The 16120-nt window shown below is 39.1% G+C and overlaps 1 protein-coding gene across 3 annotated transcripts in view; it reads left to right on the top strand.

Moving 5' to 3' along the window:
* Exoc6b (exocyst complex component 6B) overlaps positions 1–16120 on the top strand; it is a 442378-nt gene that overhangs the window by 240863 nt on the left and 185395 nt on the right. For all 3 annotated transcript variants that reach the window (XM_055596436.1, XM_055596434.1, XM_055596435.1), the window contains 4 exons: positions 915–1020; positions 3894–4003; positions 7869–7980; positions 14034–14168. In XM_055596436.1, coding sequence (XP_055452411.1) covers positions 915–1020; positions 3894–4003; positions 7869–7980; positions 14034–14168 — 463 coding nt within the window. The remainder of the gene's footprint in view (positions 1–914; positions 1021–3893; positions 4004–7868; positions 7981–14033; positions 14169–16120) is intronic.

Below are 16120 nucleotides of genomic sequence, written 5' to 3'. Positions count from 1 at the left end.
TAGTGGTTAGAGGACCTCCTATGGTCTGGGTCAGTCAGGATAGTATTATAAAAATGCCTCCCTTGCCCAAATTAACATACAGGTTCAGGAATCCCAGTAGGTTCTTAACTTCAGGAGTTCTTGTCTTTTGCCTGTGTCTCCTTGTCAACTAATCTTGTTTTCAAGCTGTTTTATTTTTAACCATTCACCTTCATCTTTTAATCTTACTTTTCACAATTCATGAGCATATTATTTAGTTCAACTCATCTCTACATTAATGTAAATATGCACTCTTCCAGAATCCCAGTGTATGTAGTACTGATAATTGCTGTTATGGGAGAGTTATTTCTGCAGGTAGTAGAGGCAACATGGAATAGCCGCAGCATTCTATGCTTTCTGTGGTTTCCTTTTTAGATTTTCTTAGGAAAGTTTCTGCTTTTGGAGAACTCTTAATGTACTCAAGGATAGAAAACTTATTACTGGAAAACATTTGTGATTAGTACAAAGCAGAAGATAGAAGAGAAAGAACATAGCATGGATTTCTTGTTAGAAGTTATTTTTCCTATAAGACAGTTCCTAAGAATACACTATCTGGTACAAAATTAAAGCTGTGATTATGATCCAGTAGATATTACTGAAATGATAAGCGCCAATATTCTTTCTTCATTTACTTCCCACTTGCCCTACTCTCCTACCCATTTGTAAATCACAGGCACTACAAGGTCATGTTGACAGTTGTGTTCCACTTGCTTGAGAGCTAAGTTCCTCTTTTTAAAATGCCCAAACCAAGTGGCTAAATTGTAGGAGTATAGTAAGAGCAGGAAGTGTTCATGTGAGCTGTGGTAAACATGCAGTCATTAGACTGCCTGAGAAAATGTCCCTGTGCTTAAACCTCCGTCCTCTCTCCTTCCCCTTTTCTTTTCATTTTCTTATAGAAACATACTTGATTCTGACAACTATAGTCCCATACCAGTAACGAGTGAAGAGATATACAAAAAGGTTGTAGGACAATTCCCATTTCAAGATGTAGAACTGGAAAAGGTAAGGGATACTTTAAAGTAAGCTTTCTCTCTCTCTCTCTCTCTCTCTCTCTCTCTCTCTCTTCATTAGATTAATTTCTCTGAAACTGAGAAACTTCAGTTCAGTAGATTTTAAAACATCTTAAAAGAATTCCTTCTGGGTCTTAGAGGTACAGAATTACTCATTGGGTTTCTGCAAAAGGCTTTGAGGTCCTAATCTCAAAGTGTCAGATCACTAGCATATTGCAATTTTGTTAAATTTGACAATTTTAACTTTGTTGTACTGTTCAAATAGTTTCTTCTAAAACCAGATATTTAAATTTGCTCTTTGGGATATATAATTCTATTGTTTTGACAGTGCATTGAATGTTTTTGTTGTTTTTGTTTTCCCCACCAAAGTTACAGTGCAGACTGGTTTCCCTCAAGCTGCCCCTTTCTACTCAAGCCCTCCACTGCACTTAAGGCTTGCATATGACAAATGTGAAAGTACAGGCTTGAGCTCTCGTCTTTTGCTGTTTACAGCAGCATGGACACTGGAAATCATACAGTTCCATGGCACATTCATCATTGGGGAAGTTAGGTCAAGAACTTAAACCGGGTAGGAACTTAGAGGGATGAGCTGACATAGTGTTGCTTACGGGCCTACTGATTCATGCTTTGCTCAGCCTGTTGTTCTCTTATACTACCCAGCACTACCTTCCCCGGGGTGGCAGCACCCACTATAGGCTAGGCTCTCTCCCAGTCATCAATCAAGAAAATGCCCTACACATTTGCCTATAGGCCAATCTTATTGATGCTTTTTCTTTATAAGACTACTTCTTCCCATATCACCCTAGTTTGCATCAAGTTGACATAAAAACTAACCAGCACAGTTGACCCCTTGTCAACTTGACATACAAACACATTGCTTCTTAAGGCGTAACATTTTCTCTTGTTTATCATCCATGTCTCATATAATATCTCATATAATGTCTCATATAAATATCAATAGTACATAAATATCTTAGTACAAAACATTTAAAACTTCTGCAGTCTTTAAAAAAAAATCAGACACTTAAAAAGTCTCAGACTCTAAAATAGCTCAAGTCTTTTTCAAGTTCACAGTAACTCTAGAATATCCATCATTTCTTTAAAATGCCCAAAATCTCTGTAAAATTCCAAAACCTCTCTAAAATTCCAATGGCTCTCAACTGTGGGTTCCTGTAAAATCGAAAATAAGTTAACTACTTCCTTACTCCAAAAAGGAAGAACCAGGGCACAGTCACAGTCAAACCAAATCAAACCCCAAATTCCACAATGGAAGAGATTCAGTGTTTGATGTGTGGAAGCACTCAAGATCCTCTGGGCCCCAAATGGTCAGGGAACCTCTGTGGCTCTGCCCTCAGCAGTGTGCAGTTTGTTTCCTAGGCTCAGGCAGCTATGCTTTTCTTGGTGGTTGTCCCATGGTAGTGGCATATCCAAAATGGTGGTCTTTTTCCTGCAGCCAGTAACCTCTCCTAACCTCTCATGATGCCATACCATAGCTGCTCTCCATGATCTTTGGAGCCTTAAATATCAATACCAAGTGGAGGACTCTTACACATTACCAAATTCAGCTACCAGCCTGAGATGCAGCCTTGGCTCTCTCTGCACCACAGCTTCTGTGTGCTGACCCTAAGGAAATACTCCTAGATTTATGCTCAGTTATGCTGGTCTCTTCTTAGTCATCATTAATTTCTAAGCTTTAACTAACCAGCATCAATAATTGTTGTAAAGGAAATGTTTTTACATATGTAGTTCTGGTCTCTTTTTAATTACGGACAATTCTTCAGTCCCAGGTAACCACATATTCTTAAAGCTCAAGTTATCAAAATGCCTATTATAGTCTTTAAGGGACTCTCAAACTTGCCTTTGAAACTTCACAAGCCAGCACTCCATCTCTGCAATGCTTTCATCATTCATAACTATTAAGTTCCCATGACAGCTCATTAAGCCTCAAATGCTCAATGATTTTTCTAGCTCAAAGTTCCAGAGTCCTTTTACAGTTCTCCCAATATCACATGGGCAGGTCTGCCACAGTCACACCCCACAACTTGGTACCAGTGTTTGCCTTAGGATTTCTATTGTTATGGTGAAACACCATGACCAAAAGTATTTTGGGGGAGGAAAGAGTTATTCTGGCTTACAACTCTTAGGTCATAGTGCACCATCTAGAGAAGTCAGGGAAGGAGTTCAAGGCAAGAACCTAGAGGCTGGAACTGAAGCAGAAGCCATAAATGATTTCTGCTTACTGGCTTGTTTGCTTATAGTTTGTTTAGTCTGCTTTCTTATTTCATCCAGAACTACCTCCCCACAGTGAGCTGGGCCCTCCCACATCACTAATGAACTAAGAAGTGCTTTGGGGCTGGAGAGATGCCTCAGCACTGTGGCTGCTTTTGCAGAGGACCCAGGTTCTATTCCAAGCACACACATGGCAGCTCCCAGCCACCTATGATTCTAGTTCCTGGGTGACTTGCCTCCATCTCTGGCTCCCTTGGGCACTGAGCGCACATGGTGAGCATGCATACATGCAGGCAAAGCATTGCGCGTGTATAAGCTTAAAACAATAAACAACAAGTTAGCAGGGAGATGCCCTGCAGACTTGCCTGCAGCCCAATTCTGTGCAGGCGTTCTCTTGATTAAGATTCTTTCTTCACACATCACTGTGACTGTGTTAGGCTGACACGGAAACTAATTACTGTATTTATATTACTTTTCTTAGTATCAGAAATCTCTTGGGAGATTTTTTAACATTTGATACTGTTAAGTTAATACTTCACAAAGGAGGACAAAGGGTTTTTATTTTGCATTTTAAAAAATTTTCAAGTATCTCCAATGGATTTAGTAACTTGCTTTCATTAATTCTTGCATTTACAGCAGCCATTTCCCAAAAAGTTTCCTTTCTCTGAATTTGTGCCAAAAGTTTACAACCAGATTAAAGAATTTATCTACGCTTGCCTGAAGTTTTCAGAAGATCTTCATCTAAGGTATAACACGAGACACTGGAACCAGTCCAGTGCTGAGACTGTTACTGTCTTCAAATGTATACTCTGTGAAATGTTTGCTGTTTCCTCAGCCATGTGTTTGGAAGCCCTGGTATAGGCTTTCACTGTGGGACACTGCTTTTTATAGTTATGGTGAAAGGAAAAAGCTTTTAAATGACATAAAAAGTATATATTGCCTTTTAAACAATATCAGTGAAAAAGTACTGGAAATGGTAGTTTAACCTTCTCACTTTACCATTCCATTTTGCTTGATACAAATTTACAGTGAGAATGGAACAATAAGACAGTCTTTGGAAACCGTATTGTTGCTCTGCTCTGTGTCTGCCTTAACCACAGGCTTCTTTGTTTGTTTGCTCATTTATTGTTTGGTCTGTTTGTACTTTGGCAAGCATTTAGTTGGGTGCTCCTTAGTAGTGAAGGCACTGAGGAGCTGAAAGGAAGGCCTTTATCTCCAAGGAGCATCTTACCTATCTTAAGACCAGGCCAGCTGATGACCAGTGCTGCAGGGATTCAGGATGTGCACTGCAGCCACCCCGCTCAGACCAACAAAGCCTGAAAAGGGTTCAGCACTACACCTCTACCTGTGCTTGATAAATTTGCAAAAAGAATCGATGAACAGAATGCATCCTGTGTCAAGTTTTTCTGAAATAAGTATAATTAGGAGTGAGGTTGAGTCACTTCTTTATTAACCGCTCTACCACTTGGGGTTGAACATAGGTCTTCTGGTATGCTAGGCAAGTACTCTACTAATGAGATGTTACTTTCAGATGCTAAGGTGCTCAGCAGAGCCTTGAATCTCATCTGTAGCCCACACAGACCTTGCTGTTTCTGTCTTCCTGCAATGGCCTCCTCTGTAGTGTCAAAAGCGCTGCTAATTATCGTTCTTACTATGAAAAGAATGAAACTTGGGGACTGTATAGTTAATTTTCCCATGTCAAACCAAGGTTAATTTTAGAGAAAAACCCTCTTGAAATCAGATTACTTTTGAAAGGTCACCACAAAGACATTATTTCCTCATGGCTTCCATACCATGTTTGTAGCCTTACAATCCTCCCACCATGATCAGATAATACTCACATCAGAGGTCAGTCTCTAAGGTCTTGTTATGTGCCAGTCAATTGCAAAATGGCCTTTTGTCACTTACTTTTTGAGAGAAAGATAATATTGGGATAATATAGGTAAATTATCTAAATACTTATTTGAATCCTAAGTTTTAAATGAAACTTTGGTTTGGTTTGGTTTGGTTTGCTTTGGTTTTGGTGTTTTGAGACAGGATTTCTCTGTTCAGCATTCGCTGTCCTGGACTCGCTTTGTAGACAAGGCTGGCCTGGAACAGTCAAAGGTCTGCCTGCTTCTGCCTCAACAAGTGCTGGGATCGCAGGCGTGTGCCCAGTAAAACTTTTTTTTTTTTAACTTAATGTTATAATACAGTGTTTTTTTCTCTTTATTTCTGTGCATTTTTTTTTTCTTTTGAGAGTTGATCCATGCTTATTAAGTTTGACCCAGAACTTCCCTTTGGTGAGTTTCGTATTGACAGCTTGAATGAAGTATCCCCTCAACTTGAGAGAATTTTGTGCTTGCCTTTTACTACTGGCTTGGCATTGCCGTCTGTCTCAGAGTATGTTTGCCCTGTAACGTGGAGTCGGATATCACCTCTTCTTAGGGTTGGATCTGAACAGACTTAGTCTGTCACATGGGAAATGCATATAGCAACAGTTCTCTCAGACAGATTGTCACAAAGTCCAAGAAGTGTTAGATGGAGGTTTCTTATATGACAGTAACAATTATTATTATTATTTGTATGAATAATTTCTCTTCCAAAAGCTGTGCTCTTCATAAATTCTGAAGACAGGCGGACATTTTGTAAATTCTCATCAGTACCAGGGGCTCCTATAATAAAATGATACCGTGACATTTAATTAAAAGTACAGTGCACATATAGATTTTTTTTTCTTCACATTTTGTAAGTAAATCTTTGTAAAGGACTTTGGGGTGTTTTGTCTTTCTAAATTTAAAAAGAAAGAAAAGAGTTTGAAGGCTATGTTTTCTGGGTAAGTCTGAGGCAACAGAAAAGAGGAGAGAAAAAGTATTTTAACAGAGCATTAAAATTACTTAAAATAACACCTTACCTCAGTCTTAGTGACTATCGTCAGGAACTCCAACAGCAAATGTTGGGGAGAATATCAAGAGAGAGGAGCCTATTCATTGCTGTTGGGGTGTAAATTAATATAGCTATTATGAAAATCAGTTAGAGGTGCCTCAAAAATTAAAAATGGAGTCACCATGTGACCCAGCTTCTCCTTATTAATTTCCAGAAAACGGCACATCCTACCTCAGAAATACTTGTACATCCATGTTCTCTGCTGCGCTCTTCACTATTGCAAGAGATGGAACCAGTCTAAATGTCAATCAAGACATGATTTATTAATGAAAAAATTGGTACATAAAAGATAAGAATACTGTTAAGCTGTAAAAAAAAATCACTAAATTGCAGGAAAAGGGGTTATTTTGAAAGTTTAATTTCAAACAAGGTCATTCAATATCAGAAATAAAACTTTGATGTTCTCCCTCATGAAGATTCTAGCCTATAATGTCACATTCATATTTGTAAACAAACACATATGTGCAGTATTACATGTAGGATGGAGACTAACGGGTGATTTTTAGGTGATGAGGAAGACGATCGAGTTAAAGAGGACATAAACTTTTTTTTTTAAGTTTTAACTGTCATAGGTGTTGGGGGGGAGATAAGTGTGTAAAAATATAATTGATACTGAAAGTATAAAATCCAAAGTAAAGTTTCACCAATTCAGATTACTCTTTTGAGGAAATAGTGCAAGCTAGTCTGCATTTTTTAAAGTGCTCAAATATGAAAACCTACACAAATCTGTACACCCAAACAAACCAGACAGGGAGGAGGACCCTGGGTAGAACTGTCCATCCTCACTCAGAAAGACAGACAGGATGGACACTGGAAGAAGGAGAAGACAGAGAACAGGACAGGAGCCTGCCACAGAGGCCTCTGAAAGACTCCACCCAGCAGGGTATCAAAGCAGATGCTGAGACTAATAACCAAGCTTTGGGCAGAGTGCAGAGAAACTTATGAAAGAAGAGGGAGTTAGAAAGACCTAGAGAGGATGGAGCTACACAAGGGGAGCAACAGAACCAAAACATCTGGGCACAGGGGTCTTTTCTGAGACTTGATACTCCAACCAAGGACCATTCATGGAGATAACCTAGAACCCTGCACAGATGTAGCCCATGGCAGCTCAGTGTCCAAGTGGGTGCCCCAGTAAGGGACATAGGGACTGTCTCTGACATGTACTCAGTGGCTGGCTCTTTGATCACCTCCCACTGGGGAGGTGAGCCTTGCCAGGCCACAGAGGAGGACAATGCAGCCAGTCCTGATGAGACCTGATAGGCTAGGGTCAGATGGAAGGGAGGAGGCCCTCCCCTATCAGTGGACTTGGAGAGAGGCAGGGAAGAGAAGAGGGAGAGAGGGAAGGATTGGGAAGGAGTGAGAATGGCAGCTACGGCTGGGATTTAAAGCAAATAAACTGTAATTAATATAAAAATATTTTAAAAATTAAAAAAATAAGCTCCACAGAGTTCTAAAGATATTTTTTTAATAGTGAAGGCGAAGTAAACTTTTAACAGAATAAAGTCTGAAGATATATTTGAAAGTACTTGGAACACTTCCTGACACACAGTAAACAGTAGCTGTTACTGCCAGCTTTACCAACTCTAGTGCCAGCTACAACTGTTACTGCTGCAAGGATGCCAGCGCCTGCTCATTTGCAGAATCTTTTTGTCTGGTCTGTAACTGAGTTCATCATTTACATTTCAGCTCCACGGAAGTTGATGACATGATCCGTAAGTCGACAAACCTGTTGCTGACCAGGACTCTGAGCAACTCTCTGCAGAATGTCATTAAGAGGAAGAACATTGGCCTTACTGAGGTAAAGCAGGTCTTAGTGAGGGTGAGCAGGCCATACATCCTGTGCCTGCACTTCGCCTGTCTGCATTATTGATGCCTGGGTTTTAGCACTTGTGTCCATGACACATGTTAGACTTCCTTGGCTTTTATTGGTTTTGATGTCTTCTCGATCTGAGTGGTAAATTGTTCCTTTTTTAGCAAAAGCCTGGTGTTTGGTGATTGAGGCATGAGAGAGGAAGTTATGCTCTTACCAGCTCTTCTAGTAAAGGGAGAAAGGTCATTTCATTCATCTGTAGCAGAGTGTAAACTATTTGACTTAGTAATAACTAGTCCTAAAATTTAGGAAGGTAAAGGATTTCCTTTCCTTTGGAATTTAGGGTTTCACGTTCACACGTCACCATGCAGTCATGAAGGAAGGTTCTGTGCCCAAGGTGAGAGCTTAGGGTGGAGGTATTTTTTCTTCAGGAGGGAAAGCTGCAGGCTCAGTTTCTCTAGGAATAAAGGACATTTCTAACTGTAGAAAGTCAAGGATGATGGTGAAATTCATCAAATCGTTAATGACACCAGTGCATATCAGAGACAACCACAAGCCAGACGAACACTGGCATGGATGCTTTATTTCGCTGCATTGAGATAAAGAACACCATGAGGAAACATTGACTGTGATGAAGCTACGCTTAAAACAGTTTTTTTTTCATTAATAAACGAATTTGTTAGAAGACAAGTCAAGCTTTAAAAAAAATAAAATAAAATATACCTAACGAAGATAAAAATTATTGAGATTATATTAATGAACAATATAATATTAACTTAATATTTTGTTTTAGTTTTAAAACATTACAAAATGATTCTTTTTTCATTTAGTTATTGTTATTAAATTTTCATTTTTTATATTAATTACAGTTTATTCACTTTGTATCTAAGCTATAGCCCCCTTCCTCATTCCCTCCCAACCCCACCCTCCCTCCTTCATCTCCTATGCCGCTCTGCAAGTCCACTGATAAGGGAGGTCCTCCTCCCCTTCCACTGACGCTAGCTTATAAGGTCTCATCAGGACTGGCTGCATTGTCCTCTTCTGTGGCCTGGCAAGACTGTTCCCCACGCAGAGGGGGTGGTCACCTAGAAGCACCTAGAAGACCTAAAGTAATAGCTGCTGCTTTTGTTTTCTTTGTAATTTAGACAGACGGCCAGCTATGTCTCACAAGCTATATGCCTCCCACCCCTAGCCCCAATATCAGGGACAGTGCTCACATTAGTTATGCTGAGATACTTTATGCGCAAGTCAGGATTTTGAATGAAACCTTGGAAATTGTACCTAGTAGTCCATTGACTTTGGCATTTTAGTTGTTTAGATCTTCTAAAAGCTTTCTGAGCCTGCTGGGATGAGAGGAGATAATATCGCTCATACTCTTAGGTTAATGCATTCTTGTATATGAGACTAGTGTTTCTATTGCTACTTGGCTTTTGTCTCGGTAAAATTTAGCATTTGGGAGCCATTAGCATATGTGTCTTTGATTTACTTGGACTTTCGTTTTGTTCATGGTTATAAATATGGATCTATTTGCATTTTTCTGCATGAATACATCCAGGTAGACCAGCACCATTTGTTGAAGATGCTATCTTTTTTTCATTGAATGGTTTTGGCTTCTTTGTCAAAAATCAAGTATCCGTAAGTGTGTGGATTTATTTCTGGGTCTTCTGTTCCATTCCATTGATCCACCATTTTGTTTCTCTGCCAGTACCATGCCGTTTGTGTTACTATTACTCTGTAGCACAGTTTGAGAGCAGGGATGGAGATATTAACAGATGATCTGTTGTTGTACAGGATTGTTGTGGCAATTCTGGGTTTTTTGTTTCTCTATATGAAAATAAGAATTGTTCTTTCAAGTTGTATAAAGAATTGTGTTGGTATTTTGATGGAAATTGTATTAAATGTGTAGAGTGCTTTTGGCAGAATAGCCATTTTCGCAATGTTAATCCTACCGATCCATGAGCATGGGAGATCTTTCCATCTTCTGATATGTCCTTCAATTTCTTTCTTCAGAGACTTGAAGTTTTTTTTAAACATGTCTTTCCCTTACTTGGTTAGAATCACACCAAGGTACTTTATGTTTTTAGTGGCTATTGTGAAGGGTGTAGTTTCTGTAATTTCTTTCTCAGCCCTTTTCTCTTTGATATACAGGAGGGCTTCTGATTTTTTTTTTTTTTTTTTTTTTTTAGTTAATTTTGTATCCAGCTACTTTGCTGAAGGTGTTTATCAGCTGTAGGAGTTCTCTGGTTGACTTTTTGGGGTCACTCATGTATACTATCATATCATCTGCAAATATGCAGTGGAAGACAATGCAGCCAGTCTTTATGAGACCTGATAGGCTAAGGTCAGAGGGAAGGGGAGGAGGACCTCTCCTATCAGTGGACTTGAAGAAGGGCAGTGAGGAGATGAAGGAGGAACTGTGGGATTGGTAGGGAATAAGGGAGGGGACTACAGCTGGGATACAAAGTGAACAAACTGTAATTAATATAAAAAATTAAAATTATAAAAAATTAAGAATAAATGCTAAGGGAAAAAATATGTGACTTAGGGTCAATCCAGAAAGTTTCGGGGTGGTAATTCTCTGCTTCTGGAAATAAAACAAAACAAAGCAGATCTAAGAGAATATATGCATATAGTAATTTAGTTGAGAACAAAAACATACTAGGAATGCAGGGCTGATGCTTTTTAATGATGGCCACGTTTCCTTTCTGGCCTTGTCTGTGGTGGAATTTCTGCCTTAGTGCCTCATGTTCCTTGGGGCATACAGGAAGCCCAGGGCAGTGGTTCCCATAAAGCACTCTGCTGAGGCTCTATCACATCTGCTTTCATACCAGCAAGGAGAGATAGAAAAATTTCTCATTCTTAGTGAGATTTGTGTGAAGTTTTGGTTTTGCTTTTTGTTTTTTTATTTTGAGACAGGACCTTTCTATGTAGCCCAGGCCCGACTTAAACTCTCAACTTTTCATGCTTCAGCCTCCTGATAGATTGTGATTTTTGTCATTTAGTTTCAAGAGTTGCTGTTTGCACTATAATTTTTATTCCTGGACTGTTCTCATAGCACTTTATATGAGGTAGTGAATATCTAGTCTATTGTAAATTCTCTGTTCTTGAAACACTATCAAGGATAGTTTGGAATGTGAATTGTGTTTAATGATAATATGGAAGGAGCTCAGACTCTGTTGATAGTCTGTATTTCAAATCACTTCATTTCATCTTCAAGTGCACGGTTAACCTCCAAAGCCTCTCCCTTGCAAGGGTTTTGGAAACTGTCATTCAGGTGTGAAGATCGTCAGACCTCATTAACAGGCAGTATTCCCTGTGAAAATGACAAGGCATGCATTATAATCCTGGAATGTTTAAATAGTCTATTCTGTGCTTGGCAGTAAAACACTTAGGGAGTGACTGACAGCCTGCTGATGCAGTTCATAATGATCTCTTGTGTTGACAGATCTTTTTAAAGTCGTGATAAATTACTACTGTACCCAGCATAGCTGCCTCCTTTTTCATTTTTTTAAACTGCCAAAATCCTGCAAAACAGAACAATTTTCTTTTTGACTGCTACTGTTTTATTTTTAACTTGTATAGCATGACATGATTCCTCTTATATTAGGTTTTCTTTTGATGGACAGAATGTGTTCCTTATAGGTAGTGCTGAATTTAAAATGGAAATCTCTAGTTCTTCAATTCAACTCTCTTTCATTTTTGACATTTACATCAAGACAAACTTGCCACCACCTAACAGTGAAATTCATCCTTCCTGGAGGACTACTGGAACCTAATAGTTTTCTGGGACAGGGTGCCATTTTCTTAAGTGATGTAGACCCCAATAAGTTGCCCTTGCTCCAGTAAATGATCCCCCCCCCCCCAATCCGGCCAAAAATGCTAATTTAACTCAGTGGATCACATACAGAAAGAAGACATGAAAGTTGGGGAGGGCTTGTTAGGGAGAAGGCCTCCAGTTAAAGAAGGGGATAATTGGGCTTGAAGAGATGAAAATATCTAAGATATGGTACATTGTCTGAAACTCAAACAATTTAAATAAAATTTGTTTAAGAATAATTTGATTTAGATGATCTAAAGTGTTAGTGTGATTTTTGTCCTGTAAAAGAGAAACAGGATCAACAGAGTGTAGTATATTGCTCATTCTAGAGGGTGTGCTTTTCTTCCAGAGCACTTCAATGTCAAAGGGTTGTTGTGGAGACAGGGAAGAAGACTTGTATCCAAGATATCATCTGTAAACTCATACTTTGGATGATTGGCAAGAGCTTCTGCACAGGTTTTCATTGTCTGGTGGCCTCTGAGGAGTAATAGAAAAAGTTAGTCTCAGTGTTGAGCTCTTTTCATCTGATGGAATGTCTCACAGCTGCATCAAGTAGCTATTTCCCAAGTTCTCCAGGAAGACCTTAAGTTGCATGCTAGGTTGCTTTGCTCATTACTGAAGAGCTATTGGTAGAAAGCCAGCATCCATGTCCTAAAAATGAACTGTGAACTTTGGCCCAGAGTCAGGTGTTCCAAAGGAGGCGAGTGTGCACTTTCTGGTTCTAGATCTACTTGTTTGTGTGATACTCTGCACTGACAATGGCTGGTCCTTCTTAGTTTTTAATTTTTAAGCAAGCATATTCAAAATAGTAGGTTTTATTGGATTAAAGGGCCCAAAGCCACCCACCCTCTAGACTGGCATCCCCCATCTGTTCCAGCCTTGCACCACACATAATCTCATAGAAATGAAAAATGAAATACAGAGAAAGAGAGAAAGCTTCCCTCCTGTAGACTATGGAGAACATAAATGGAGTTAAGGAACAGAAGGGATGGCCTTTCTTTTTCCCTTTCTGCCTCCTGATTTGGACCCTCTTTACTTTTTCAGAGTAACTCCATAGCAAGTAACTCCAAAGTAATTTCAGATTAGACACACAGTCTAATACTTAGAAGCGTGCTGGGCTCCAGGGCTGCCACCCTACACTCTGATGAAAGTCGGATGGCCTGACTGTTCCTGTTAACTTACGGGATTGACAGAAAGCTGCTTTCTTCCTATTTCTGCTATGGCAGTATAGAAATAATCATTATGCTGATTGGACCTGTGCCCAGGTTTTGAAAAGATGATATACATAAAAGATCAGATAAATGAAATTCTTGTATTCTTTCTCATCCTTCTGCATTGTAATGAGGGTGGTCTTTATTTAGCAGGGCTTGTGATTGGGACTGTGTGTGCAACAGACCCAAGGTCTCATGAATCCAAGCAAGCACAGACTCCACTATCGAGCCACACCTTGAGCTCCAGAATGAACCTCATTAAGGATTTTTTGAAGAGGGATAATAATAACAGAACATTTAATGTTCAGAGTGACAGTCTACGTCAGAAATTATTATGTGTATTTCATATCTGAGGAAACAGACTGATAACATTGGGAAAACTCTGTCAAGATCAAGGATTTTCTTTTCTCTGCCTTCTGGGTTCAGGTTATTTCTCTTATGAGCTAAGATATGTTGTTGGGTTTTCATAATCTTGTCTGACATTTCTGTGTTCCTCAGGCCTAATTTTGAAATATCCGTTGCTTTTTTAGTTACGCTTATTGCTTTACTGGATGTTTATTCATTTGATTCATTTGACAATTATATTTCTTTTGTAGGGCCTATGTTTAAGACTAGCCTCTTTTTTTCTTTTCTTTCTTTTTTTTTTTTTTTTTTTGAGACAAGGTTTCTTTGCGTAGCCCCAGATATCCTGGCTCTCTCTTTTACACCAGGTTAGCCTCAGACTCAGAGATCCGCATGCCTCTGCCTCCTGAGTGCTGGCTTAAAAGAGTGTGTCACCACTATGAAAGTTTAACTTATAAAAATGAAAATAAAAGAATGTATTTACTACATAGTGCAAAGGTTGCTTTAACTGGGGAACTAGGAGGCACCCCAGGAAGTGTGGAGAGTATTCTTGGAGGAAGCTTCCTGTAAGGCAGCCTGCGAAACACCCTCTTGACAGCTCAGGTACCTTCTGAGCCATCATCTGCGGGTGAATAGCTGAATGAGCATGGCATGTGCTTACTGTTTTCTAGCTTGTCCAGATTATCATCAATACAACACACTTGGAAAAGTCCTGTAAATACCTGGAGGAATTCATAACCAATATCACCAATGTGCTTCCAGAGACGGTTCATACCACCAAGCTCTATGGTACCACGACTTTCAAGGTGAGAACACATCAACATAGAGGGCATAGCTGTGGGCACAGTCCATGGGCATAGTCTGGGCCACTGCGCATATTCGTTGTTTCCACAAGATGACTTATGATATGCTCTTGAGAATAAGGAAGAGTTTGGTTTGGTCTCCATCTTTCTAGAAAATAAATTTTAACACCAGGGGTGTGTGAGTGTTGTATGTGTGTGTTCAAAACATCCACAAAATTTCAACTATATTCTCTGGATCCTGTGTTTATAGCTGATGTGAATATCAATTGTAATTTTTTATTTGGTAATTGTCTTCTTTCCATGTCTAACTTTTTAAACCTTAATTTTTATTGATAAATCTTTACCTCAATGGTTAGACGTTTTTAAATTATATTACAAGGCTACAGCATTAGTTTTTTTTCTCAGCACTAGATCAGAAAAAATGACATCTTTGTAGAACAAAAGAAAGATTAGTGGTACATGAGTTTCTGGAGCATAAACACCTTTTCTTAGAAGAATCCTATGAGTCTTAATAAAATCCTGGACATGAATTATCTTGTGAAACTTTTCATGGATATTAATCAGAAAAATGATTCATTTTGTCTTTTTTCAATTAATTTATTTTTTTATTAATTATAATTTGTTCGCTTTGTATTCCAGCTGTAGCCCCCTTCCTCATCCCTTTCCGACTCCACCCTTCTTCCCTCTTCTCCTCCCATGTCCCTCCCCCAGTCCACTGATAGGGGTGGTCCTCCTCCCAATCAATGCCTACCCAACTATAACACCTATGGAGCAAAACAATGATCAGCATGACAAGACATCCCTAAAGATGCAATAGTGCCTATAACTAACAACTGTCTAATTAGACTTAAGGCCCACTCAATATGAGCAAAATCATGCCTGGTACTATGAACACCTGCAACTACACATGGCTAGTGAGGCCATGAATCTTAGATGAGAATGTACGATTAGCACTTTATTAAACCAGTGTTAATTCCTGACTGCATTCTAGATGCTCTAACTTTCTTTGCATCACCCAAGTTTTGATGACTTGCATCTTCACTTTCACTTCAACTTGGGTGATGCAAAGAAAGTTAGAGCATGAAGAATTTATTAGAAAAAGAACTTCTTAATCCAGTGTAAGATAAAGAAATGGACAATAAAAACAAGATGGGAAGCAAATAAAAAGAAAAGAACAGTATGGAAATCAAATAAATCAAAAGTGGATCCTTTGCCAAAATGAAATAATTAAACTTCTGAACAGGGTAACCAAAAGTGAAAAAAAAAAAAAATGCTAATGATACTACTGATCTTACCCATTTTCATTAAGAGACTAAAAAGGGAATATTGTGAAGAATGTTTTTGAAAATTGACACAAAATGCAAATCACATTCTGGGGGAAAACTGTTAGCCAGCTTTTTTTATCATCACAAAACACCTGATATAATCATAAGGGGAAAGGTGGAGCAACTTGGTGCCAGCACGGAGAAGTAAAGGCAAGAAAGATAAAGATGTGGAGCTCACCTTTAGCTACATAGCGAGTCTGAGGCCAGACTGGGCTTCACAGAACTGGCATCCAAAAACAACAACTACAACAATCAAAAGAGTAAAAAGCTAATTTAATTGTTTTTAATTGTGTGTCTGTTCGTCTGTGTTTATGTCTATGTCTGTCTGCCTGACTGGTTATGTACATATGAAAGCAGGTGCCCTCAAAGGCCAGGGGAGAACAGTGGATCCCCTGGAGTTGGAGTTAGAGATCTTCCTAACATGGTGCTGGGAATGAACTCTGGTCCTCATGAAAAGCAGCAATTGCTCCTAACCCCTGAGTCATCTCCCCTATGCCAAGAAAAGTTTATTTTGGTTTATAGTTTGGGAGCTTTCTGCCCCTAACTCATTGGCCCAAATGCTTTGAGCTTATGGCATGGTACAACACACACACACACACACACACACACACACACACACACACACACACA

The sequence above is a fragment of the Psammomys obesus genome, unplaced genomic scaffold (genome assembly GCF_907164565.1).
Source record: "Psammomys obesus unplaced genomic scaffold, mPsaObe1.curated_primary_1811, whole genome shotgun sequence".
Taxonomy (NCBI): Eukaryota; Metazoa; Chordata; class Mammalia; order Rodentia; family Muridae; genus Psammomys; species Psammomys obesus.
This window is presented reverse-complemented; position numbering and strand designations above follow the sequence as displayed.